This window comes from Colletotrichum karsti (genome assembly GCF_011947395.1).
Source record: "Colletotrichum karsti strain CkLH20 chromosome Unknown Scaffold20, whole genome shotgun sequence".
In the NCBI taxonomy this organism is placed as follows: Eukaryota; Fungi; Ascomycota; class Sordariomycetes; order Glomerellales; family Glomerellaceae; genus Colletotrichum; species Colletotrichum karsti.
In genome coordinates, this window is record NW_024065920.1 from 122,298 (window position 1) to 148,875 (window position 26,578).

General features: G+C 53.5%; 8 protein-coding genes across 8 annotated transcripts; 4 read left to right on the forward strand and 4 right to left on the reverse strand.

Moving 5' to 3' along the window:
• Window positions 1-754: 754 nt before the first annotated feature.
• On the forward strand, window positions 755-3,580 carry CkaCkLH20_06642 (uncharacterized protein; the record flags this gene model as incomplete). Its single annotated transcript, XM_038889359.1, has 2 exons — window positions 755-877; window positions 1,835-3,580. The coding sequence occupies 2 exons, from the start codon at window positions 755-757 to the stop codon at window positions 3,578-3,580; spliced, it is 1,869 nt and encodes a 622-aa protein (XP_038745171.1).
• A 3-nt stretch (window positions 3,581-3,583) lies between these two features.
• On the reverse strand, window positions 3,584-4,852 carry CkaCkLH20_06643 (heterokaryon incompatibility protein; the record flags this gene model as incomplete). The annotated part of the gene is made up of 1 exon (XM_038889360.1): window positions 3,584-4,852. The coding sequence occupies one exon, from the start codon at window positions 4,850-4,852 to the stop codon at window positions 3,584-3,586; it is 1,269 nt and encodes a 422-aa protein (XP_038745172.1).
• A 1,358-nt stretch (window positions 4,853-6,210) lies between these two features.
• CkaCkLH20_06644 (uncharacterized protein) lies at window positions 6,211-8,358 on the forward strand (the record flags this gene model as incomplete). The annotated part of the gene is made up of 2 exons (XM_038889361.1): window positions 6,211-6,757; window positions 8,057-8,358. The coding sequence occupies 2 exons, from the start codon at window positions 6,211-6,213 to the stop codon at window positions 8,356-8,358; spliced, it is 849 nt and encodes a 282-aa protein (XP_038745173.1).
• Window positions 8,359-14,713: 6,355 nt separating this feature from the next.
• On the reverse strand, window positions 14,714-18,045 carry CkaCkLH20_06645 (rhoptry protein; the record flags this gene model as incomplete). Its single annotated transcript, XM_038889362.1, has 2 exons — window positions 14,714-16,785; window positions 16,836-18,045. 2 exons carry the CDS (start codon window positions 18,043-18,045, stop codon window positions 14,714-14,716), a joined length of 3,282 nt encoding a protein of 1,093 aa, XP_038745174.1.
• Window positions 18,046-19,935: 1,890 nt separating this feature from the next.
• Window positions 19,936-21,963, forward strand: CkaCkLH20_06646 (glycosyl hydrolase; the record flags this gene model as incomplete). Its single annotated transcript, XM_038889363.1, has 2 exons — window positions 19,936-20,445; window positions 20,500-21,963. 2 exons carry the CDS (start codon window positions 19,936-19,938, stop codon window positions 21,961-21,963), a joined length of 1,974 nt encoding a protein of 657 aa, XP_038745175.1.
• An 835-nt stretch (window positions 21,964-22,798) lies between these two features.
• Window positions 22,799-23,326, forward strand: CkaCkLH20_06647 (uncharacterized protein; the record flags this gene model as incomplete). Its single annotated transcript, XM_038889364.1, has 1 exon — window positions 22,799-23,326. The coding sequence occupies one exon, from the start codon at window positions 22,799-22,801 to the stop codon at window positions 23,324-23,326; it is 528 nt and encodes a 175-aa protein (XP_038745176.1).
• Window positions 23,327-23,667: 341 nt separating this feature from the next.
• On the reverse strand, window positions 23,668-24,753 carry CkaCkLH20_06648 (oligosaccharyltransferase subunit ribophorin ii; the record flags this gene model as incomplete). Its single annotated transcript, XM_038889365.1, has 4 exons — window positions 23,668-23,907; window positions 23,975-24,262; window positions 24,334-24,532; window positions 24,620-24,753. The coding sequence occupies 4 exons, from the start codon at window positions 24,751-24,753 to the stop codon at window positions 23,668-23,670; spliced, it is 861 nt and encodes a 286-aa protein (XP_038745177.1).
• Window positions 24,754-25,292: 539 nt separating this feature from the next.
• CkaCkLH20_06649 (glutaminyl-peptide cyclotransferase) lies at window positions 25,293-26,481 on the reverse strand (the record flags this gene model as incomplete). The annotated part of the gene is made up of 2 exons (XM_038889366.1): window positions 25,293-25,791; window positions 25,838-26,481. 2 exons carry the CDS (start codon window positions 26,479-26,481, stop codon window positions 25,293-25,295), a joined length of 1,143 nt encoding a protein of 380 aa, XP_038745178.1.
• Window positions 26,482-26,578: the final 97 nt, after the last annotated feature.

The following is a 26,578-nucleotide window of genomic DNA, read 5'->3' on the forward strand; positions in this document are numbered from 1 at the left end:
GGAGATTGGATGCCGAGAAAGCGAATAATGCTTTGTTATTGCAAGCACGCACGCCGAGAACTGGGCAAGAGCTCTCAGTATGAGAGATTTCGGCCGGGATGATGGTTGTTTCATCGTTTCCGTTTCACGACCTACCCGCCCGGGGATGACGGCCGGGGCCCAATGACGGCGGCCGTGGTGCAATTCATGATCCAGGGGCACCGGCTTACGGCCTCACGCAGACGCGTCGATCAACGATCCCATTTAATTGAGGCCGTCTGGTTCGTCGCTTGGCAGATTTGGACGGGAAGCGAAACCCGCAGTCCATGCAACCCTCGAGCCAAGACATACGACGCTTACCTGCTAATACCCAGGCGCAAAGAGTCCGCGTATTTTTTCTGGGCCCGTTTTGGGCGAATTTTATGTTAAATTATGTGGACGGACGAGATCCTTGGCGGAGGGATGCTGCACTGCCTCGAGGGGGTGAGATTGTTGGTTGTGTCTGCAGGAGGTGAGGTGGGAATCGGGGATTGCTTGTTTGCGATATAACTGAGGATGAACCCCTTGTTTTTGATTTCTTGGGATCTCGTTGCCGCAAGATTTCACTGCAATTTTCGCGTCTTTTTTTGAGGTTGAGGTTTCTCAATCGATTGACTCTCAGTGACATAGTCGTCGATCTATCAACAACGGGTTATCATCACAGCAGTCGCAACCGCAAATCAACCCACACTCCACGTCAATCCCTCCTCCGCGCATCATCCCACATCCCGTCAAAATGGTGGTTCAAGAGCAGCCCAAGCCCACGGCGCAAACCATGCAGCCAACCCAGCCTCAGCCGAACCCCAACGCCCTCTCCAAAGAAGAGAGGGAAAAGGAGGAGAAGAAGTCCTGGTCATGTGTAAGTCGCTGCTCTGACGATCTGGTCACATCGTGGGCCGTACGTTGTAAGGCTGCCCATTGCTGATCGGTCGACTCTCACAGGCCCAATGTTGCTCCAGTTGCCTCGATTGCATTGCGGCGTGCATGCGCGGTTAGCAATACGTGTGTTTTTAAAGATGGGGTGAAGGATTGAACGGCCACATTGGTCTGTTCGCCAAATGATGATCTGGCTATGATGCTGGGTCTTTCTTTGCTTTTCGGTGTACGCGTCCTTGAAATGGGCGTCGGTTTGGAATGGGAATACCTCTTGGAGTTTGGGTGTTTGAGTTTCTTCGCGGACTGCGTACACCGACTGCTTCATCATAACGATCTTAGTCGGATGTTATCGAATCAAATGCGCGGTTTGAAGCGCTTGACAATGCCATGATTGCATCCACGCCACAAGTGAAATGATGATTCCTAGAAGTCCCAAAACTTAGGAACCTTGGTCCCAAATTTTTCTTCTTCGAGAAGGTTTCCGCGCTTTGACGTACATGAAGCTTCAACAATAGCCCCGGTGGCCAGCGATGAAATGCCCGACTACCCGACTGTCCCGGTAGAGCACCGTGTGGAAGCTCCGGCTCGGATCCGAGTCTGGTATCCACTATTGCCGCTCAAGTACCGGGGCATTTTCCAAGGCCCAAGAACTGCGAGAAGGAATTCCTTACTGGGTAAAAGCATTCTTGCGTCAAATTTCTGCTCGTCAACGCAATTCTTAATAATTGTTGTCAGGGAGTAAGCCATTCCTCAAATAGAACATGTTATTGGTGGACGGTCAAAGCTATTGGCATGCAGAAGTGAGACTGTCTTGCTATCACGTCGGGTCGCAGAGGTACCGGCCCCCACTCACTTAAACTTTCGGTCCCCTCCACGCGGTCACCGAAGGTCTTCTTTCACTTCCTTCGCCAAACTAACTTGGTCTTCTTGTTTGATTCAGCTCTTCTTCAAACAAGTTGAAGTCATGCTGCCGGCGCCACTTCTCAGCACTTACCAGAGGTACAAGCAGGACACCGACATTGTCGCGTCCTGGCTTGCTACCACAGCCAAATCATGTGGCTATCCAACTGACCTCCTCTCTGAGGTCGCTGCCAGATCGGCACCCTCTGCCGACCCGGCGACTGGGGACACGCCTCGTCAACCAAAGGCCAAGGATAAAGGCAAAACCAACGGCAAAGGAAAGAAGAAGAAGCCCGCGAAGAAGAACGACGCGGCGCCAGCTGTCCCTAAGAGATACACCGTCGCTGTCAAGGAATTCGTCCCTTTAGCCGAGTTCATCAGTACCAAGAAACAGGCCAAGGTTCCCGACGCATTCGTTTCTGCTCTCAATCGGGTCATAGCCCTTCGAGCCCAGTTCAGCGCTAAGCTATCCGAGCATGGGGCGAAGCGCAATGTTGTTAGTGACTTGAAGCACAACTATTTCCTCGGTATTCTCGATAAAGTCCGCGAGGTCCTTAGGCCACGTATGACGGCTGACGGAGCGCGGGCTAGCAATGAAGGCCTCGATCACCTGTCCAACAGATTCGCAGGGTTGTCTGTATTTGAGCCTTCCCAGGCCTTCCTTGACGCTCCTGACATTGAGATTCCCCGACCCGACCCGAATGTCATCTATGAGGCTGAGGCCGGAGACTCCACCGAGGATGCAATTTTCTTCTTCCAACTTCTGTGGAGGGATCTCTACGACATCCGGATGTGCATTAGAGTGCTCTGGCGTAAATACATGGAAGGATACGGCATCAACGAAGTCGATCTCGTTGCTGTGGCGATTGCTACCAACACCGCTCTTGATCTCGCACGACACATGATCAATGACGTCTTTTCAGAATTCAAAGGCAGAGAGGAAGTGTTCTACAAGACGTTGAAGGAGCAGGCGATTCTCACGCATTATCGAGAGCAGGCGAACCCCGAAAACTCTTATTTTGGTCTTACCAAAAATCCGGATGCTGCAGAGCTCAAGCATAACGCCGGCTCTTGGAGTTTCGTGAATGCCTACAACATGTTGGCAGAAATCCTCCCTGCCTTGTCGACAGAAGGCGAGCCCATCGGTCCAATCCTCCCGAGAAACGAAGCCGACGAGCCCGGAATGGAAAACAGCTGGTACGCCGCCCACCATGGTCATCTCAAGGCAATGTTGGAGGACCTCTTGGTCGTCATAAAGTCTGTCCAAGACTGGCCAGTCGAAGACAACCTCTTGCGCGGCTTCAAGGAAGCTCTCGAGACCAGAAAGATCCCCTTTCACTTTGTTTTCAGCGCGCAATTGCACCTGGATATCATATGGAGATTCGGCCTCGATGTTGGCAGCACACATCTCATTGACCAATTCCTTAACAAAATGAGGGCAATGAAAGACTTGGTCCAGGACTATATTGCCATCAACACGGAACTGGGCACGCTGGAATCAATGGGGCCGTACGACATGAATGCGCGACAGGTGGGCAAGGACTCCCAGCGAATGCTCGACGACCCCATCTTCGAGGCCAGGCTCCAAGAGGTGCCGAAAAAGTCCAGAGCCCAAGCCAAGGCGAAGCTGGAAAAGCACCGTCTGCTCAAGAGAAACCCCGTTCTGTGTGGCTTGATCACGTACAGGCACATGATGCTGCTGTACAAGGACGGCATCGCCTTAGCCAACGCCACGCGGTCCATTGTGGCGGCGTACCATTTGTACCACGCCGTTACCCGCGAGTGAATGCTACCAAGGAATTGGGAGGACCTCCATAGGCAGCTTGTAGTCAGGAACGATGTGAACCCTATCCGCAATGGCTCTGATACCCAGGATGCCGTATACTCTGTCCTTCTCTTCTGTGATCTTCGCGTCTCTGGCGAGCACGAGTGGTTGAAGCACTTCAAAGGGATGCCTCGTGTCTACCTCTGCGGTTGATTCCTTCTGGTTCTGCTGAACCTTGGTCATATCTGTCAGAAGATTCCACATCCTCTCTGAAGACCAGTCCCTCTCCTGGACAACTCTGTCTCTGGCAAACTCGAAAGACCAAGATTCCAATATGCGTGGCCGAGTGCTTCCTACTAGTTCTCTGCCGAACCTTGTCTCGTCATTGCTGATGAACAAGGCAGCTTCATGAATGTCTCGCCATGGCAGGCAGCTCTTCCCACAGACAACCGGAGCGTCAGGACGGGCCATAGCCACCTCTTGCAGAATCCACATCCGCTGCCAGTAAGGCCTCGAAAGGAGGGAGAACAAAGCCTTGTACACTGCCTTCTTCAACGGGCTCTTGAAGGTACCCCAGATGATGAACAGCGGTCGTGCATCAATCTTTGTGCTCTCCCGATAGAATCCGTCGTAAGGGCTGGGTGTCCTATTCCTGGCGGCTATCCAGCTCAGCGCGGACATTGCGAGCTCGCTGTCGTCAGCTTCCGGCCCGAGCCAAACGACGACCTGCCAGGCGGCGGCGTATATGTCTCTCATGCGGCCGACCTGGGCGCTTCGCTCTGCAATGTCCTCCTGATTGATGCAAATGGCGTCGATCCATAGCTTGAAGCCTTGGCGGACTCTTTGCGCTTGACGAAGATGCAATAGAGCCTGGTACAGATTCGGTCCAACGGGGAACTGATGGCCTTCCAGGACGATGTGGTGAACCGGAGTCGGAGGGCCCCAGACGTACGAGAGGGCTAGAAAATCTCCCCAAGCATGCCTCCACGGTAGGTTGTTGTCATTGGAGTTCCATTCTGGCGGTGGATCTCCCGGAAGAGTGCCGTCATTGCCAGCTTGATTCAGGGCGATGGCGTCCTCTGCGTCCTTGAATATGGCGGTAACATCGCGGGTTGAATTAGCCTCGGGCCAGACGTTGTTCTGACCCTTGAACGGCTGGCTTGAGGCTTGGGCAGACAAGTCGACATGCTCGATTCTGCAATGAATAGGAGCCGAGGAGTTGCCCCCTTCTACCGGCTCAATTGCGAGAAGACGTATGTCTTCGCCCTGGAGTGGTTGGTATTGGAACGGCATCTTTACGCTTCTCGAAGTCTTTCGTTGTCGCAAGATGGAAGGGCGCTGCCATATGAGTGAAATATTGGCTTACGGGAGCAATTAGCGCGGTCCATCTTGGCTCAAGGCAGCAGTTTTAACCGCGTTGCCGCTGCTGCCGTCTCTGTCGTCGCCGCTGCTATCGTCGCCGACACTGTTCTGATTCTGATCAGAAAATACTGCTCCAGGTGATCGGTAAAGTTAGCCATGAAAGAACTTGATGGATCTGGGTATTGGATATGAGAAATATTATACCAACGAAGCTGTGTGAGACTCCATACCCTGTGACATTGATATTGCGCTTCCCGTGGCTTTCTCTAGCCACCGAGTTTCACGGGTTCTTGCCAGTGTTGTACTAATTGGGAGATGAAAGCCCACGTTGAGGGTTTGGAGAAGAACTTTGGTCAAATGACCACTGAACCGTGAACTGAGATAAATCCTTCGGTGCTTTTAGCGGGCTTAGTGGATTTACCTTCATCCCAGTAGGGAGCTAGCCCTAGCAAGAGGGCAATGTTAGCTGCTATTTTGTGCCAACGACCATTGGACATATGGAAAGTTGTCAACGGATTGATCAGACGCTCATTTGACCGCGGTTTGTTTGGTTAAGAACTTGAATCTCGGTATTGTCACTATCCCCAGTGTCGCAGCTTGCTTACATCCTACCCGTCACAATGTTCCTGCCGCAGTCATTGTTCTTCTATTGTTGGTGATGGCGATATTCAATGTCAATGCTATTTTCATGCTGTCTTTGTCGTCGTCGTCGTCGTCGTCGTCGTCGTCGTCGTCGTCGTAAACTCTTGCTGCCTCGTAAACCGTTGCCGTCTTCGTAAACCATTGTTGCCTTCATAAAATATGATTGTCTTTCTAAACCGTGGTTGTCATTGTAAACCGTTGTCATTATGGACCGTTGTCATTGTCACTGTTGTCGTCGTTGCCTGCCACTGTTGTTTCTAGAGTATTCACTTCAGAATAAATCGTGGTGTCAAGTAGAGAAAAACTGACAAACTTTCTATTGAACAAAACGTAACCACACCTAACAACAGCAGAACTTCACTCATTAGCGCTGGTAACTGCATACGGAGCGTCGCTGCGGCAGGTCTCGTTATGCAGATGACGTGCAGCTGAACACAGTCTTATTGATTGACCAACCAGGACCACTCAATAATGGCTGCTTCGGGAACAGGCTGATACCCCTCACCTCCTGAGAACAACAATTCTTCTCACCGTTGAATCGATTGTCTTCCACTTCGTCAGGTGGCGGCGCTCTTGGGATTCAACTACCTGGCTCGCGTCAATGCAACACTGGCCCTTGAAGCTTCAAACGGCAGCGTATTCAAGAGATGGACATCGAAAGACTTCGCAAGAGCATTGGGCAGTTTTGGCAAACGACTTTGAAAGGCGCCGATGAAGAGCTGCCGGGGACGAAATCGACTACTACGAAGACGGCAGACGGGGTAGAAGATGGCTCAAGCGAATGGGGAATGATTGACGACGGAAGCTGTGCCGAGCAAGAGACTTACAGTTACAACAGCGATGAGTTCGAAACCCAACGCGACCAATACTCAGTCGGCTGGCTATGTGCCCTTCCCATAGAGCAGACTGCCGCTAAAGCCATGCTAGACGAAGAGCATCCCGAACTCCCTAATCCGCCGAATGACAACAACGCATACACCCTCGGCTCAGTAGGAAAGCATAATGTGGTCATAGTCTGCCTTCCCAAGGGCACAATCGGAACCGTGGCAGCCGCCCAGACTGCTGCAAACATGATCACGACGTTTCCGAAGCTGAAATTCCTTCTGATGGTTGGAGTAGGCGGCGGAGTACCGTCAGGCTTCGAGTTTGATGACGACGAAGGAACCGACATCCGACTTGGCGATATTGTCGTGGGTACGCCAACAGGAGGGTTTCCTGGCTTGGTGCAGTGGGATATGGGAAAAGCTGAGGAGGGAGGGTTCAAGAAGACTGGGTCTATGAACAGACCACCCAAATTTCTTCTATCACGCCTCTCTAAGCTTCAAAGCGAGCATGAAATGAAGGGGACAAATATCCCGAAATATCTTGAAGCCATGGTGGCAAAATGGCCTAGACTGGCTGAAAAGTATCAGAAAACCGACCGGCTTGAAGACATCCTGTTCCCAGCGGAGTACAGCCACGCAGATAAACCATCTGAGAACAAAGGGTCTTCCCAGTCCCGACAAGACGACAAGATGGCTAGTCTAAGGATTTCTTGCCGCCATTGCGACAGAGCCAACGCAATCAAAAGACAGCCTAGAGACATGACTGTTCACTATGGTCTGATTGCGTCCGGCAAATGCTGCTGTGCGAGATACGGTCAATGCGAGGTTAGGCGGCAAGGTTCTTTGCTTCGAAATGGAGGCCGCCGGCCTTATGGATCTCCCATGTCTCGTTATCCGAGGTATTTGCGATTATTGCGACTCTCATAAGAACAAGGCATGACAGGAACACGCAGCTGCCGTGGCTGCCGCGTATGCGAAGGAGCTGTTGAGCCACGTGCCTCCAGTCGAGATGAGCAGTCAACGTTCAGTCTGGGACCAGCTGCCCCGTCAGTTGCGAGACAGTGTGGGGAAATGTTAGTATTGAAACACATCTAGATGCAAAGCTCGATGTTAGAGATCTGACTAAAAGCATGTTAGTGACTTCGAACCTCTGCAACACAAGAAGACGTGATACAAATCAGGCAACATACAGATGATATTGAGCTAGCCGACAAGCTCAATTGGCTCGACCCAGTGGACTACACACATCAGCAAGAATACTTCCTTTCCAAACGAGAAGATGGCACAGTCAACTGGTTCCTTGACTCTCAAGGGTATCTCGACTGGCGTCGTTCAAGGGGGGAGGTCCTGTTCTGCCCCGGTATACCGGGAGCAGGGAAAACGACTCTCACGTCAGTGGTCGTCGAGGACATTAGCACCCGCTTCAGCAACAACCAGTCCGTCGGGCTCGTCTACATGTACTTCAAATACAAACAAGCCCGACTGCAAGACGACAAAGCACTCTTATCTACTTTTCTCCGACAACTGGCTACGCGAAACTCGATCATTGGCCCAGTAGAACATCTTTACAATGATTGCAATACGCCCAAAGAAAAGAGGAGGCCTAAAACCGGAGAATTGCTCTTAGCATTGCGCGAAGCGTTAGGCAAACTGACCAAGCTTTTCATAGTTGTAGATGGACTGGATGAGTGCCAAGAGGCCGACGGCTGTCGATCATCATGCATCTCTACTCTCTTGAACTTCAAGTCCGCGCTAGAACCCAAGGTCAATCTTTTCGTCACTTCGAGGAGCCTTCCAGATATAGATGAGGCGTTCAGATTTTCGTCTACTCTCGAAATCAACGCAACCGATTCCGATGTGCGAAAGTTCGTCGAGGCTCACGCGCCCCAAGTTCTGTCAAGGATCATTGAAACTGATGGCCTGGAGGAGGCTGTCACAAAGACTGTAGTTGATGCAGTGGATGGAATGTAAGTTTTCAGTTATGAAGACACCTAACAGGCGTGCTAATTATAAGCTTATATAGGTTTCTTCTAGCCAAACTTTACCTCGACATGTTGAAATGCAAGACTTCCGTAAGAGACGTTAGACGCGCTCTATCTGCATTCAAACAATACAAAGGAGACCACGAGAGTGCTCTTAAGTTCGCCTATGATGAGATCTTGGAGAGGATCAGTGCGCAGGGGAATAACTATCAAGATTTGGCAATGAAGGTAATCTCCTGGGTCACTTTTGCAGCTCGGCCACTAACCACAACCGAGCTACAATATGCCATTGCCACTCAGCCTGGAGATTCCGATTTCGATTACGATGGTTTCACAGCGGCGGATCTCTTGATTTCCGTCTGCGCTGGTCTTCTCATTGTCGACATTCAGAGACAAGTTCATCTGGCTCATTACACAGCAGCAGAATACTTCCGGCATGCCAAGCTGAACTACTTCCTTGAAGCTGATTCAGTGATGGCAGCAACATGTGTCACGTACCTCACTATAATCACGAATGTCTATGGGTGGTGTTCTCCGGATTACGTAGTGGCATATCAGCAGTCGAGCAGCGTGGCACGCTGCAGTCCATTCGAATTTGCATCGTATGCCGCATCGACATGGGCCTTACACTCCAGAAGACACACGCCTCTTCATTCCGAGACTACCAAGTTCTTCTTGAACACATGGACTCTGGAGAAAATCAGCTTGTTTTATTCTCCCGTAATCAGCGGCTGGTTCAATCGGGCAACAATGTGCATGGATCCAACATCATCAACATGTGGAGGTGATCTTGGGTTGCACTGGGCGGCACGAGCTGGTGTTCCAGAAGCTGTCGACATGCTTCTTTATCGAGGGCGGTCGTTATACGCCACCGACGATAACGGACTCACACCTCTTGATTACGCCAATTTATATGCTCATCATGCGATCTCCAAACGACTGAAAGAGGTGGAATTCAACGATGCCGCCAGGTACCAAACGAAAGGTTTGACCCCTTGGCCTGAAGCCACCAAGAGCCGGTCCGATCATGACTGCCTAGGCCAGCATTCCCGTGTGGGCGTGGAGCTCTTCGACTCTGACAGACTTCCACTCCAGCAAAGAGGTTGCAAGAATCCGGAAGCAATACTAGCTCAAGGTCGTGCCGCCTATAGTGACCATGAGTGGCCCCATACATGGAGAATGCCACCCTTCGAGAAACCTGCGATACTGCATGAAACACAGTCCACAGGGAAGGCTTCGACACTCAATTCGAGATGGCGTTTTGCCGCAGACGGGTTCGTTTCATCAAAGCCTACAAGGAACTCGACCTTGCTATAGCCTGTTGATAGTGCAAGGAATACTGAGGTTTGTTTTCCCAAGAAGAAAGCCTAGATGCGGATGGAACATAAATAGTCTTAGAAAGGCAGGGAAATCGTGTAGCGACACGCAGGATGAAGGGGCCAAGACCGTTGCCTTTTAGTATAGATGGTAGGAAGGATGATTATCGGGGTTAGCCAGTCCCTTATCGGCTTTTTACCCATGTCTCTAATCTTATTCAGTTCATCATTGATGATTTTCTCTAGTGTTCCCCTTTCAAAGATACCGGCGCCACAATTAAATACTGCTGAGACTTCAAACATACCACTTCCTTTCAAGTGGATGCCGAGGGTCATCAAGTATGGTTCCAAAGCTCAAATGTCCGAAGTCTTCCCCCCCTGGGCTTTTCCGGTTCATCCGATGATACCACTGCTCCGGCATTTGGACCTCGCCCCATTTCAAGAGGCGGAAAGCAATATTGGCTTGAGAGTCAGACCTCACAATTTCTTCAGTAAGGCATCCGCTATTGTTTGATTCTGATATTAAGTCTTCAAGCTCGACCCCGTCTTCTTTGACTTCGTTATGACGATTCAGCCGAGTAACCTTTGCAAGCGGTGAGATTTGACTTGCAGCAGCTATTGCTCGCGAGTTCGATCCCACTACCGGCATGTATCCTGGCAGGTATCTTGTGGAGAGCACAATAGGAAGCGCCGTTATGATGGCTCCGAATATGGTAAGTAGCAAGACCGGAAGAGCGGCGACTCCGATAGCGACGATGGCACCTTCAGGGAGGCTGACTTGGTCGGATACATACCCGACCAAGTCCCCAGTCTGACCAGGTCTTTCCAAGAGATAATAATCTAAAGTGAGAAGTTGATAAGTAATAAATCTTATATAGCCTACGCAGAACTTACCTCCCTGAGATGCAACAACGAAGATCGCCAATGACATCAACCAGTGCATCATCACGCTGATGAACATCAGTGCTGCGCTGTATTTATACGGCAGTTGAAGGCGATAGGTTCCAATCTGTTGGCCTCTTGAGACGTGGTCAGCTTTCTATCGATAGCTTATTGTAGATGGCAGGTCTTAGCTACTAACTGTGGTCGAGTAACCCGCAACGGGCGATATTTCACTGAAAACATAGCCCACTCGCGGCTCATCTCCAGCCGAGTGACGATTGAATTATATGCTAAGTACCAAAAGGAAAGGTATAAGTGAGGAGTGTTGGCAACGATAACAGAGGACATGAACGGCGCATTGCCCTGAATCGCTGCGACGACATTGCTTGGGTCTTTGCCACGAAGACCCATCCACTTTCTAAGGAAGAGAATCAGCATGTTATCAAACATGAGTTCGGCTTCTTACAGAGGTATGTTGTTTCCCAACTCTATGAGAAACACAAGTAGGCATACGATGACGCTCGCCGTGAATATGCCGTAAGTTGCGTATGATATCTCCCATGGCACAGCAGAAGCCCTCCTGAACCGTTTATTGGTCCACTGTTGCGCTGTAATTTTGCCGGAGTACTGTGCTGAATCGTCGTGTCGTATTGACCTCAAGGTTAGAAGCCCTCGCTCGTGAGCTCCCCTGACTGGGTTTGTGATGAATGACGCGATAGCATCCCCAAGAGTGACAAGTGGTTCTCGAGGACCGAGAACCCTGATAACGACAATACAAATGACAATCTTCGTCAAGACTGATAAAACGACGATGAGAAGGGAGGTTTTCGAAAGCGCAACGGAGCAGGCCGACTGCACAGGCTCTGCCAAGCAGTGTGATATGCGGAGCGATGCCAGGTCGCTGGATGTATCGAATGAGTTGAATCTGAGGCCTATGTGATGATTGCCTATAGCAGAGGAGTACACCGAAGTGTTCCAGGTAGTACTGGTAGCAGACTTGAAACGAAGGACTTTATACCAGTCTCCGATACTGATCAACCAAGGTTCGCCGGGGTTTGGCGATTTGAAGACCATGCTGCAGCTGGCATTGCAGGAAGGGACAGTTCCGGAGGTAATGTGTCCCACCATGTTGCACTGAGTCGAGAACCACACCGAATTTGTCATGCCTTGCGGTACTACTGGTTCCCAGATGTTGTCCGAATCAGGGGCAAGGCTCCAAAGTGCTTTGCGTGTCCAGTCTGCGCCTGTGGTGACCAGCACGACATCTCGATAACCTCTTACACCAGTGCATAGTTCGTTGTCATACAATTTCTGGCACTCAGAAGCTTCCAACCTTTCCCATTGAGAGGCCGAGGCGGCTGCCTTCCGGACTTTGCGGGATTGTTCCTCAAAATTGTCGTAGACATAATCTTGAAAGCTATGAATTGCGCCGAAGTCTTGTTTGTTCAGAAAAGACGCCGGTTCATTCCGATTTCCTGTGTCGGGTGTAAAGAGATCAGTAGTCATGAGGCTAGCCCCTGGGAGATAAAAGTTGCCGCCGCTGGTGAAATTTTCAGTCGCGATAGTAACGTGGTAGTCTCCTGAACGATTGTCCATGAGAAATATGGTGCTATTGAAGAACACGTGAATAGGAATTGATGTTAGAAATAGTAGAAACCAGGCAATAAACTTGAAGTAGGATAAATAAAATGCATTTCGCAATGATGGGATACCAATGTCCAGCCAATTATTCTTCCTATGAGCGGTGTCAACTTCCTCTCGTGAAGGAGAGTTGAGGATTTGCATGAAGAAATTTGACGAAGCGAGGATAGCAGTCGATATCGTATTAATAACCAAATGTAGAAGGATGTCGATGATGCCGGTGCTATTGCCTTTGCATTTAGCATTATATAGCGGCCAGGCTCTGGCCAGTTCGCCAGTTGCTGATGCGGCAATAGCAAGGGTAACCAGAAGTACGATCAACAAAGTAATCATAATGGTGACGTTCAAAATTGCCAATCTTCGCCATCCGCCCGGGAGCCGCTTCAGTCCGTTGTCGAGTCTGAAGCGCTTGGCGAATGTAGGCGCCATTGTTGAGTGAGGGAGAGACCGATGTCATACAAAGAGCGAAGAGCGAAGACGGAAAGAAAATGGTCACTCGTATGCGATTCAGACGAGGGTCGGCATTGGCGTTTATGTATGACATCGTGTGTAACCTGGGCTGCTGTCGGGTATGTATTCATACCATGACACACGTGCAGTGACGACCCAGGCCAACGGAAAGCATGTCCACCCCTCGTGGAATAATCAAAGTCGTTTAGTTGACGGATGCCCAAGCAACAGACTCGATCTCTTGGCCCTAGAAGTCGCATCGGCCTCGCCTGTTGGACAAGGCATACTGCTGCACTCCGCAAATTAGATACACAAGTTTTGGTTGTTCCGTATTACCTCGTCGGCTGCGTTGATTTGACCACGGTAGGAGCTGTGGCGCTTTGGCGTGCCACCTCAAGGTTCACACCAAGATGCCACCCATACCAACGTAGGCGCACAGGTCGAGAGAAGGCAGTGCCATAAGCAGAGGGTGGGCCTGTCGAGTTGCTCTTGTAACACTCACACCAGCTGTAGGGCCTCAAGTCCCCAATGGAGACGTATCATTGCCGCATGCCTGGAGCAGTACCTTCCTCACTCTGAAGATGGAACATTCGAGCGGCGTCCCAAGCAACCCTTTGGAGCCTCATCCTCAGGCCCACCTCATCCAGGTCCCCACCAAACCGCACCCTCTTCTCCCGACCAATCAAAAAAATCAACCGCAGACCCACCCCAGGAGTGATCGCGCCCCCCGATTCTGCCATCGACCACCGCCCTCACCATCTATATAAACGTCGTCTCTCCCCGCACATTTCAGACTTCCTTTGGATCTTTTTTTCTTCATACTTACCTTGCTCAGTCCGCTGGGGATCAAGAAATCCGGCTGGCAGAGAGGGAGGCCTGCATTGCACATCGCGGAGTCGACCTCTCTCGATTGCCCTTCGGGGCCATCGTGGGTGCAATTTTTGATTTTGAACACTTTTCATTGTGTCCGTCGCCTTGCGCGGCGGTATGAAGAAGAGTCTTGCCCAGAACGGAAGCTACGGTGCCTGCTGAGTCGGAGGAGTGAGGGAAGTGCTGCTGTGGCTCTTGGACGCGTGTAAACAAGAAGGGGAGGAAAATGCGTCTGGAGCCCTTGAGCAGGGTGTGGCAATGGGGACGCCTCGTTGGATACGAAAGCCCACGCTGCTGTCGTGATGTGACTAAATGAATACACCGTGAGATGAAATCTTCGCCGCGCAACTTCAGACTGTCCTGCTGGCTGGCGGCTGAAGAAAGGCTGCCTCGCGTGAAAAGCTTTCCACCACCTCCGCCCTGACGGGCAGTGTCCCAACAGCCCGCGACGACCGAAGAGAGTGAATAAAGTTCCCACCCAACGCGCTCAGCAGATGTTTGCCTGCCGACCCAGGGCGTTCGTAGATCGCCGTCTCGACCAGCGGAAGCACTTTGCCCTCCGTTATCGCCCTTCACCCAAGCATTCCTACCTTCTACGGCAACGAGGAGCTTTCGCGGGAGAGCAAAGAGCCCGCCGGCGGCCACGAACCTAGGCCGTCGAAACCCAAGCCCACGCCTGCGCGCCTTCCTCAAAGACCCTCAGTCGAAACGACAGGACTGGAAAGTCCGTGAAAATTCAGGCATCAGGCTCCGCCGATGGCCTGCGTGCTGCCTCCCAGTTTATTTGGCAAGAGCACCTTGCTGAGCGGGTGGCTTCAACGACCAGTGAGCACCCGGATGATCAACTCGAGGCAAACCTGGACGATGCAATCAATAGCCGACGTTGCGAGACAATGCAGCAAATCAACAAACAAAGACCACGAAATGCTTCACCATGCCAACTACTAATGTAATGCACACTGTGTTTCTGACCTGGGGTATAATTCCTGCCCACAAACGACCTCTGCCAAAGGGCCTAATATGTACAACGCGGTCCAAACGCGATAAACCGAACAAAAACAGCCTTTTGTCAATCTCCGGCCAAACCAAAACCTTCCGGGGCTCAACCTCGTGATACCGTCAAATGCATCCCCATGAACGCCATACAAAATACTCGCATCATGTTACGAGTCTGGATGGCTCCTCCTATGCTGAAATGCCCTCCCAAGTAACCTGGTCAGTAATATCCCTGACACTCAATCCTGTAATGCTAAAGACGGTTACGTCGAGCTCCTCTTCCGACATGTCCTGTCCTGCTTGCTTCTGACCCTCTGCTACGTCGTAGAGAGCGTAGATCTGCCCATTCTTCACCTCCTGTTGGTTCCGGTTGACCTGGATATCCGCAAACAGCTGCTTGCGCTTGGTCTCGCTGAGGGCAGGATTGTGTCGGTCGTATCGGGCCTGCATCTTCGCCGCCTCCATCTTCATGTGCTCCAACTCGTCCCTGAGGCCTTGAATGACCTTTGCCAAAGCGTGGCCGGGAGGCTGGGAAGGGCGCACGGTGTTGTCCTCTGTGGACATGCCCAACTGCTTGTACTGCTCGGACGGAGGGACTGGTCTTGAAACCTTGATCCGCTTCTTGCCCTCGGCAATATCGGCCGCAGTCACTGTTCCGCGGTGGGCCTTGATCCGAGTGCACACAATGCAGTTCTTACAGCTGTGGCCTGACAAAGTATCAAGGACGCGGCGAGCATCCGGAGACAGGCCAGGGCAGTTACCCTTCATCTCGGTGGTCGTGTTATCGAGTCCGCCTTGGGTCATCAAGTCGATGGTGGTTGACTTGTTCTGGGAGGACTTGACGGCCGGCTTGAGAGACACGCTTCTCTGGCTCTGGCTGGTCAAGTTGCGGGTAGTGTTTGTGGTCTCTTCCCGGACAGTCCTAGACTTTGAGGATCCTTCCTTCCGGCTCTTCACGTCAACGACCATGGAGTGGGTCTGGGTATGCTCCGGCGACTGGATGGTGCCCTCGTCATCACTTTGGAAGGGATCCAAATCCGGTACGGAAGCACCCTTGACGGAGCTCTTGGAGGTCGTGTGAGAGTTACTGCTTCTCTTGCTGCCCTTGTTCGCGAGGTTCGAGGCCTTGCTGTTCTTCCCGTTCGAGGCGGATCCCTCCGGCAAAGAGAAGGCGACCTTCTGGGAAGAGCTGGGAGCCCGAGAGGCGGACGGTCGTCTCTTGGGGCGAGATTCGGCGACCGAGCTTCGCCGGCTCTGTATGGTGTCCTGATCGTTCATACTGCGGTCGGTCTGCTCTGTCGTCTCGGTGACCTCGATGGTCCTCTTGCTAGGGGTCCGCTTCGGTGTTGCCTTCTCCTCGGCAGTCACGTCAACGACTCTCGAGTTCTGCGTGCTGTCAATCGTAATGTCAGGCATGAAGAACGCCGAGGTCATGTTCTCTCCCTCCTCATCATCGTCATCCTCGACCTCCTTATTGAGGCGCGCAGAGAATTCCTCCGTTTTGCCTAGCGGACGGCAGTGGTCGAGTTGCTGCTTGAGATACTCGATCTCCTCCTTCAGACGAATGTTCTCGTCGTGCAAATCGTGCAGGCTCTTCTCAAAGCCCGAGTTTTCGCGACGAAGGATCTTGTTCTCGTTGAAGTACTTCTCGTTGTGGCGAACGAGGCTATCGTTGTCCTCCTTGAGGGTACCGTGTTCCTGCTCCGTAGTCTGAAGTTCTACCTGCAAAGCCTCGACTTCTTCGTGAGCAGCTTGGATGTCCTCCTTTGCATTCTCGACGGTTTGGCGGAGCTCCTCGTTTTGGGTCATGAGTGAGCGCGCGTTGCTGCGTAGTGACCTGTTCTCACTGATGAGCGACTCCTGCTCGCGGCGCAGAGAGTTGTTGTCCGCTCGCAGTTCCTCCATTTCTCGCTGCAAAGTTTCCTGTTCTTGGCGGAGCGTTTTGTTGTCTGCCTGGAGGGACTTGTTGTCGACTTGCAGAGCCTCGCTGGTCTGCTTGAAGCTGGATGTTTTCTGGACGAATTCCCGGTTATGATTGATCTCCAGGGTAGCGTTGAGTCTTTCCTGAGTCTCGTGAAGCGCTCTCTCCTGCGTCTCAATCTTGTCCATCAGATCGCCAATGTTCACACAAGCTTCTTGAAGCTTCTTCACAGCCCGGTCCTTTTCGAGCGATAGAGTGTTGTTCTCGGCCTCGCTGACACCAATCCGGGTAGTCGCCTGTTCAAGTCGAGATTGCAATGCTGCCATCTGGGACTCAAGTTCTGTATCTGGTCAGATCAAGTTCTCCTCGGTACATAGCAATTGAACTTACGAAGCTTCTCCATGTGGTAACGCTCATCGGCAGCGGTCTCAGGTTCTGAGGCCGTCCTGGAACCAATGGCGCTATCGATTGACTTGCGGCCCTTCAACCGCTTAAGCTCATTCTTCAAGTCGACCACTTGTTCCTCCAACGCCAGCGCATGTCTTTGCACTAGATCATCGTGCTCCTGGAGATTGCAGATCTCGTCCCTGATCATATCCAGAGACACAAACAAGTTCTCCTCGTCTGGAGGGATCGCAAGACCGTCAACTTCGGCGTGGTCATTAGGCGGCTGAGTCTCGATGCGATTGCGAACGCGGCCGTTCTTGACGAAGACGGGAACGCCGTTCTGCACGCCGCCGTCGAAGCGGAGCTTGCCCGTGATGAAATCGTTCAGGTGAGAGATGTCGGGCATGAAGAATGATCGACATGTGACGTTGTTCTGAGCGGGACTGTCTGTGGTCGCCGGGGAGGGGAAGTGGCTCTTAATCGTGTTGAAGGTGACGGGAGTAGACTCGACTGCAGGAGCGCTATGGACCGGTTCAGGCTTGGGTGTGGCCTGCGTAGGAGGGGCCAAGAAGTCTGATTTCCTGCGTTCGGCGTTCGCGGCCATTGAGGCCCGTCGAGCAGCCTTGTAGTTTCCGGAGGCGGTGCGAGCGTGGCCTTTGGCGAGAGGGCTCTGGTGTCGTTGTTGCTGGGGGTTGAAACGGAAGTTCTCGGCGTTGATATCGAACTGGAATGGCGACTTGGACATGTTGGAAGAAAGATCCGAGTCGTTGTCGACGCGGGGCTGCATCTCAGCGCGGGTCCGCTTAGAACCTTGCCAGGTATCTTGCTCAGTGTCATCAATGGTTGAGAGATACTTTTGGACGATGCTCTTGTGTGAAACGTTCTCCTTGTGCCGCAACGAACCGTTGGTCTTGGTGGCTGCTCTGGGCTCGGGGTTCTTTGGCTTGGCGTAGAATTCGGGCCACTTGCGGTGGGCAGCTTCCAAGTCGACCTGGAGCCTTCCGTTATTAGGATTGACAAGACGAGCTATATCCTCGTTAAGTCTGCGCGTGGACTCGCCGTCGGGATCCGAGAAGACGGAGGACATAGTCGGGCTGACGGTGCCGTGGGAGCCGGTGGAAGATGGCGGGGAGTTGAAAGGGTTCTCGCGATTAGCGTTCATCTCTCGTAGAACGCGGGAGCGGTAGCGACCATGTAGTGCGTCGGACTCCATGACTACCCTTTCACGCGTTGAACGCGGTTTCCAGGACGGGAGGCGACTTGGGAAGGCAGAATGGGAAACTCACGTCGCTCGCGCAGCAGCAGCTGGGGACGACGCGTCGGCGGGTCGATGTTTGGGTTGTATTAATCGTAAAAGCTGCACTGAAGCAATACCGAGCAGGAGAAAGCTGCTCAAGGCATGAATGCGGACGCAATGGCTCTGCAAGTGTGAAGATTGGAGATGTTGAGCTCGCGGAGGTTAAGGTTGATGGAGAAGAAGCGTTCTACGTGCAGGGCAGGGGTCGTTTGTTTACTTTCCAATGGTGAAGCGTGTAAACAATTGGCCCGCGGCCGGGCGTGGGCAGAGGGCGGGACGGCAGCAGGTTAGTGGGGCTGACTGCCCTGCTTCTGGAGGCCCAGCGCACTTTGTCAGCGAATGGGCGCTGAGATTTAGGCGTCTAAACCAGAAACGCGTCTTGCCTGCTGCTGCAAGACACAAAGAGCGCGTTCTTTGTCTGCACGTCAGCGGGCCAATGAGGGTGTACAAAGAAGTACTGAACCGAATAGTCGATTTCTTTTCTCACGGCAGTACTGCAACGAGTAGGTATCGATGGTTATGAGGTTAGAAATGTCCATATTTTTATTAAATTACGTAGGCCCCGGCGGATGACCTGAGCTCTCCACCTCGGACAGGGCCAGCTCGGTTCGGTGTGCTTCGGTGAAGACGCACGTGCCAGAGGCACTTTAGCTGGCCTGTCGATGTTTCCTCCAACTCTCGAGTCTTGGGATGTTCTGGGTTGCCGCTAATAGCATCGCTGAGTAAGACGGCAGCCAATGGAGAACGGGAAGACCCTTCCACATCAAAGCCAATTAGTCGAGTTCATGACACGGACTGGCGGGTGGTCGCGCACCGCTAGAAACATCTACAGAAGCCGACTCAGTTCGTTTCAGTCTAGCGATGCATTCCTCAGGGCCCTCTTCAACGGCTTTTTCTCGTCATTCCAACTGAATGTCAGTTCCAGCTTACAGAGACATGCTCGCCTAGGTATTTGACCAAAACCGCAGACAGCTTTCTCCACATGGATTATCTCGATGGCTGAGCGTATCCGCAGACTTTCTCATGGTCATGTCCGAGGGTCAGATACAAGTCACCAGATCCACCAGTTCATCGCCAGATATCGGCAGGTGATCACGCCTTGGGTGGGCTGTGCCATCGTGGGCTTCACACCGCCGAGGGAGCTGGACCGAACCTGAGATGTTAGTACAAGACGGAGGCATTACTCGGCTAGCCCGTTTTAGACGAGTACTCGTGATCAATTTCCTCATGCGTGTAGCCAGTTTCCTGGTAGATGGCAGCATCAAGCTGGACCAGAAGAATATCTGCGGTAAAGATGATCTGTAGCAATTCGTAGTGCCAAAAGTGCACCTCGACACAGCACTCAGGTTAGGAATCAGGGTCTTGGCGACTCCAGATGCCCCGCATGAACATAATCTGGTAGTGGCCGCCACCTTCCGAACGAGGTCACCACCCTCCTCGGTGCACCATTCTGCGACCACTCGAGTGCCTCGTGCAGGTGGATCTTACCTGGTAAAGTGGGCTGGCTTGGCTTGGCCTGACAGCCATCGCCAACGCCCGGCTACTCAGCGCCGCCATCCTTCCGCTCGTTACCTTGTTTTACCCTTAAACGACCCTCACTTTTGTCTTCTTTTTCCCTCTTTTCCCATCAATCGCTTGTCGCGGTACGATCGCTTTACTCCTGCGTCTTTTTCCTGCGCCGAAACTCGTCGAGGCGATTGCGATTCCCTCCTGAACATGGCATTGCCCTGCTCTACGTGAGCGGCCTTTTAGAGAGCTCCTTGCTCTTTTTCTTGAATATAGTCATTTGCCTTTGAAACAGCCATCATGGCCCGATCGACTCTCCTCCGATTGTCCGGTGCCTGCCTCGCAGCGCTTGCTCTGCTCTCGCCCTCGACGGCGTTCGCTGCGGCGACACCTCCGAATGCGCCCAAGCCGTACTGCCCCATCTTCTACTCCGAATCCCAGCCTCCGACCGATTGCGAAGCTAGACAACCAACCAACTTCCTGCAGACACCCCGGCCTGCGAAGAAGACATCCCTTGATACATCCACGACCAACAATGAGCCTCTCGAGGCTGCATTCGAGGCCATGACGGTCATGCAACATGACTTTTTTGTTGCAGACCAAGGAACCTGGCCCGCAGCCATCGATTGGACTGCTGCTGTTATGGAGACAATGCTGTCAGGTGCTCTGACTTCCTTGTCGCAAGCATTGGCAGTCCTCGATATCGGAGGAAATTCCGACAAGGGCGCAAAGCGCAACCTGATAGACACATTCTTCACCCAGCTCGTGGCCTCTTACTTTGGCCAAGATGCCGTTGCGATTCGCAACCAGGTTCGTGCGACGGATTAAAAACAAAAATATCAGCAGTACCTAACAGCTCGGCAGGCTTTCGACGACATTCTCTGGGTCGTTCTCGGCTGGGTTGATGCCGTCAAATTCATCGACATCCACTCCGGACTATTCTACTCGCGACAGGGCCTTAACGAGAGTGCGACCCCCGGACTTGGAGATGCATTGGCAAATGGCCCCTGGCATGGCCAGTACTGGATCCCTACTTTCGCACACAGAGCTAGAATCTTTTGGGACCTCGGATCCAAAGGTTGGGACACCCGCCTTTGTGGCGGTGGCATGAACTGGAACCCCAGACTGGAGCCCTACAAGAACGCAATCACTAATGAGCTGTGGATTGCCGCATCTATCTCTATGTACCTGTGGTTCCCGGGAGACAATAACACGACTCCCTGGATCAACGGCGCGAGCGGGGTGAAGGCTACCAGAGAGCCCAAGTACCTTGCCGCTGCCATTGAAGGTTACAAGTGGCTCACTGGTGTCAACATGACCAATGAAGCAGGTCTCTACGTTGACGGCTATCACGTGGACAGGTCGAAGCCAGGCAATACCGTGTGCGATTCGCGGAGTGAGGCAGTCTTTACTTACAATCAAGGCGTGCTTCTGACTGGTCAGCGCGGACTCTGGGCCGCCACTGGTAGCGCATCTTACCTCGAAGATGGGCACAGGTTGATCCAGGCAGTTATCAAGGCTTCGGGCTGGGACTTGGCGGCCGACAGGCCGGTCGATGATCTTTCAGACCTTCCACCAGGATACTTGCCTCCCTGGCGCGGCCTGGGCAGAGGTGGTATCATGGAAGACCGGTGCGATGCCAGCGCGACATGCTCACAGGATGGTCAGACGTTTAAGGGCATCTTTTTCCACCACTTCGTTACATTCTGCCAACACCTAGACCCAGCCGACGTTCAACCTGGCATGACTGTAAATGCACAAGCCTATGACCAGATCAAGGCGGCTCACGGGTCCGCATGCCAGGCGTATCTGAAATGGGTAGAGCACAATGCAAAGTCAGCCTTGTTGAGTAGGGACGGCGAGGGACGTTTTGGCATGTGGTGGGCTGCAGGCATTTTCAAGGGCGTCATGCCTACGGTGGAGACGGACGGCATTCCCGATAACGAGCCGAACGTGACGGATTACCGTAACTACGGACTTCCGCACGACGGCGTCTGGGCCAACGGCAATCCAGATAAGGTGTGGGCACCCAACGGCGAAGCCCAAAAGAACCAGACGAGGAGCTATGTGCTGGTTGGTGGTCAGGAACGAACTGGTCAGAAGGTGCTGGGTCGCTTAAGCGAACAGGGACCACGAGATGATCACGGAGACGGAACCGAACGGCGAGGACCCGCTGCGGCGGCGGGCACGAGCGGCGATCCGAACGACCGCGGGAGGGGAAGGACCCCCGAGACGCAAAACGGCGGCATGGCCCTAATGCGGGCCTGGTGGGAGCTCGCCGCGGCCTCGAACGGCACGCTTGCCGCGAAGCAGCAGCCACGAAGATGAAAGTCATGAATTATTGGATAACGTACCTACTCCGTGCCTACGAAGCATGGTTAGATGAGTACCCGTAGATACGCATTGCACAGCCGCCGGACGGTTTAACGACGGCCTTCTTTTTGGACACATTTTCAGCCCTGTCTGTTACCTCGCACTCGCATCTCATCGTCTTTGCAAGAAACGTGCGCGCATCCTTAGCTTTCAATCGGACATCCCGTGGTCGAATTTTAGACTACCTACTTAATCAACCTGACTAACTACACTCGTCGTCCACCCGCTTGTTCTAAACACATCCTCACCGGCGCGCAACGCTAACACTCCTTCTTCCCCGTCTCTTCTGATTGGCCACACTGCCGAGTGCGAAGAGCTGACATTCCTCTCGAGCAAGCGTCCGCGGCTGGAGACCCAGCCCTCTCCTCCTCTCCATTGTACCGGGGTTCGCGACTGGACGCACCCGGCAACTCGGTGCCGGCGGGCCCACTTGGGCCGCCGTGGCTTGGCTGCAGCGAAGCCGCTGCGTGCTGCTTTCGAATCGGCTTCCCAATCGGGAGGTCCAGCGCTTTGGAGGGCGGCATGGCTTGAGGCTTGGGGGGCATGATGAACGGTGATTTTTTGTTTAAAAGAAGGACGGAGGTCGTGAGGTTTTGGATTCGGGGGAACATCATCAGCAACATCAGCATCTTTGAGTCTTCTATCAGAGCTTTTATACTCAATCTACGCATCTCATCTCAAAGTCACTTTGAATTATCAAGTACCTGAATCACAGCACTTACAACTTTCACCAATACCACCCACCACATATCCTCTCTCAACCAACAAAAACAACAACCTACACACACAAATGGGTCTCATCACCGGCCTCGTCTCCACCGTCGTCCACGTCGCCGCCGGCAGGAACCCCTACGGCCACAACCACAACCAGGCAGGCCAGCCCGTCGCCGTCGACTCCTGCGGCGTGCCCCTCGACCACGCCGACGCCCGCGGCTGCACGGCCGGCCCGAACGGCCAGCCCTGCGGCATCTGCGCCGTCGCGCTGCCCTTCGGCAAGGGCCGCCAGCAGAAGAGGGAGCGCAGGGCCATGAGGCACGCGCAGAGGGCCCAGGTGTACTCCAACGGCCGGTACCCGGGTTACGTCCCGGGCGGGATGGTGGTTCGTCCGCAGCAGCAGCAGCAGCAGCAGGTCTCATACATGGGGGGAGAGTCTTCGAGGCAAGGTGCGGCGAGGATGGAGGAGGGGGTGGAGAGGAGGAGGGCTTCGACCGGGGACGATGTGCCGGCGCCGCCGCCCGCGTACGAGGAGACGGCGCCGGCGAGGAGGAGCGTGGAGGTTCTAGGGGATAGTGACGAGAAGTGGTGGGAGAAGGCTTAGGGAACAGGTGGATGAGATGTGATGGGGTTTATGGGTTTCACTTGGGCGAGCGAGCATGGCGTTACTTCTAGACGGCTTTTGAATACCAACTTCCTTTGGTTCGTTTAACCCTTTTAATTCTTTTCCCTCGGTCTCGTCTATTCCACAGATGCCCAGATGCTTTCGTGAATGCTGATGTACAATTGGCCGGGGGATACGTCTCAACGGCTAACATGCCCCTTCCGAACTTTTTTGAAAAAGACAACCAAAGTTTCCGCCGTAAAGCCTGATGGTGTCTCTACCCTGCCACTCTCCCGCTTTTCCCCATGATATGTATGTAGTCGTGAAAACAACAGCAATGTCTACCTCTGGCCGGCGAGGCGACGGCTCTGGACCTCGCCGAGGGCCTTGGAGCCGCTGAGGAAGATGGAGGTCGCGACGATGCCCATGACGGGGAGGACCTGGAAGAGGGACCAGGTGGTGTAGTAGAGGAAGAAGACGCCCTCCATGGCGACAATGGAGCCGAAGAAGGCGGCGTGGGAGAGAGGCGCGGCGCCGAGGGCCTTGGAGAGGTGGTTGAAGTTGGCGCCGAGGGCGAGCCACTGAAAAGGAGGTCAAGTCAGCATTTACTTGATCGGATATGCGATTCCGCATTCAGGGATGACTTACGCCCGCGAGGAGAACGGGGATGGTGGCCAGCACGGCGAGCACGAAGGCCAGCGAGATGACCTTGGGAGGGCTGCGGGGGTCTTCGCGGAAGATGTGGCGGATCTCGGGCTGCTTGCCGTAGCGGAGGGGGGCGTCGTAGGTCGGGAGGACGGCGGAGGGGTCGCGCTTCACGTCGACATCGAAGAGGATGGCGTCGAGGGCCTGAGAGGCGCCGAAGGAGCCGATGACGAGGCTGGCGCGGAGGGGCTTGGTTGCCAGGAGATGCTGGATGGGGAGGTCCTTCTGGGCCTTTTTTGGTTGTGTTAGCTTGTGATGGACGATCAATTGGAAAGGTAGGAGTCTGGTTCGGGTGCACGTACGACATCAACGACGCCGCGGCCGTTCTCCTTGAGCTCCAGAGGGAAGGGGGCCTCGAGGCCGCTCTCGGTCTCCTTGAGGATCAGGAAGGCCTGGTGAGGGCGCTTGGCCTGGTCGCCTTCCTTGGCCGTGATAATGACCTTGAGAGAGTCCTTGGCTCCGAGGGAGACGGGGGTCTTGAGAGGGGCAGTCACGCTCAACCTGTGTTTGTCGCAGCTCGTCAGCAATTGGGTTCCGGAATTGAGGGCATTCCCTCGGCCGCCTGCCGTGGCAGCTCCAACGACTTACTTCTCCTTGGTGGCATCCTTGCCCTTTCCAGAGACGGAGACGGTGGCACTGTCGAATCCCCATGATGAAGCGGCCTGCGCGGCACCAGCCGCAAAAAGCGCGAGGGCGGGCGTCAAGGAGTGAAGAAATCGCATTTTTGCTGGTTGGGCGGCTTGTCTGTTGCAGCTTGTAGCTGGGGCGGGAGCTTCAACATCACCAGGTGCTTGCACTTATGGACAGCTTTCGTGTCCTGACGAACTACCGATTGGTGCACGGACCATGGACAGTGGAGCTTCGGAGACTGTGCGGCGACTGTTAACACAGTAAGATACACAGTGAGGTGATGGCAGAGCCGAAAACAAACAAATACTGGCTCTAGATACAAATGGAAGAAATTCGGGAGAAATCTAAATTCACTTGTTTGGAGTATTACACCTTGGGTCAATTTCATGAGATGAAGGCTTTGTAAGTGACATAAATAGAAGAGGGAGCAAGGATCATGTGGTGCTTCCACTCCAGCCCATGAGCGCAGCATTCTGAAAGTCTAGAACCCAACATCCCTCATAAATCAACTTTTAGAACATTTTCTCATAATTGAAAGGTCTATGATGCAAGTCTCATCTCAAATCAGGCGCAGTAACTGTCGATACCAACACAGAAAAGCTCCTCTATATGACTCTGAACACAAAGAGGATCAAAGCTCGTCATGCGGCATCTCGGCTTCCGTCTTCTTGGGTAAGAATTCATCCACTTCCATCCACTCCGCTGCAAACACCGTGATGATGCGAGCCCAGTCCCGAACCGTTGGTAGGTCCAGGTGCTCCCCGTCGTCCGTGATCTTATGCCAAACATCAGGAAACGGAGTGGGGATGATGTGCAGAATCTCTATGCCGCGCTGCATGAACGGTACATGGTCGTCTAGAACATAGCCTTGAGTGAAACCCCCGCTCTTCTTGTTCTTGTCTACGAGGAATGAGCGCCTCGGCTTGGTCTCAAGAACACCGAGCTCGCGCATGCGGTGCTCGATCTTGGCCATTTTCTTGTACGCCCAGTGAGTGTTCTGGAAATATGAGGGAATTTGGGGATTCGGAGCGCCCAGGAGATCGATAAGGAGAAATAGGCTGATGGACGAAAGTCCGGTCTTGTAAATGGAGTTCGGGTGAATCTCCTCTTCCCAGCTTGCAGCCAGAGCCCTATGTAATGTTAGACAGGCCACGCTCGACACCCACTGGGACATACCTGGCTCCGTAGAGCGAGTCCTCGTCGGTCCAAGATACCCATGCCTCCTCTCCATCCAGCAAGATGATCTGAATTCCCTTCTCCTCCTCGAGCCCGCTTCCAGCATCGCCGGAAGCCTCCATAGCCTCCCACTTCTTCACCAGCGCATCCTCGATGCTCCGTGCCGCATGGAGCAGCATCGCGCACGGCGCCGCGCTGTCAATCGCCCCGATGAAGCCATCAGGGTGGACGAGACTGTCGTAGTGCGCCACAAGCGTCAGGCGCTCAACCTCACCGTCTTTGGCCCACGGCGGGTCGCGGCGGAAGATGATGTTGGTGAAGGGTATGTCCTTATCTCCCGTCGCGGGCGTCTTGGAGGTCGAGTTGTGCCATTCGATCGTCCATTGCGGCAGGTTGGCGCGGAAGAAGTCGACAAAGTGCTGCTGCACCTTGGCCGAGCCGGGGGTGCCCGGGACGCGAGGGATGAGGATCGGCGCCAGCAGCGAGCCGGTCTGGATGTCGAAGGCGTCGCCTCCCGACGGGATCGCGCGCAGGGCGTCGTCGCCGAGCTCGGTGTAGGCTGTCGCCTGCGTGAAGAGCGAACAGAGGACGAGGAGGATGGACCCGACGAGGGGTAGCTTCGGGAGGGAGGTCAGGAGACCCATCTTTCCGCGGACCAGGTCGGGGACAGCGGGATCATGCTGTGAACCACGACTGGGAGTTTTGTCAATTGTCGCTCGTCGGCTGCGTGCAAAATGGGCT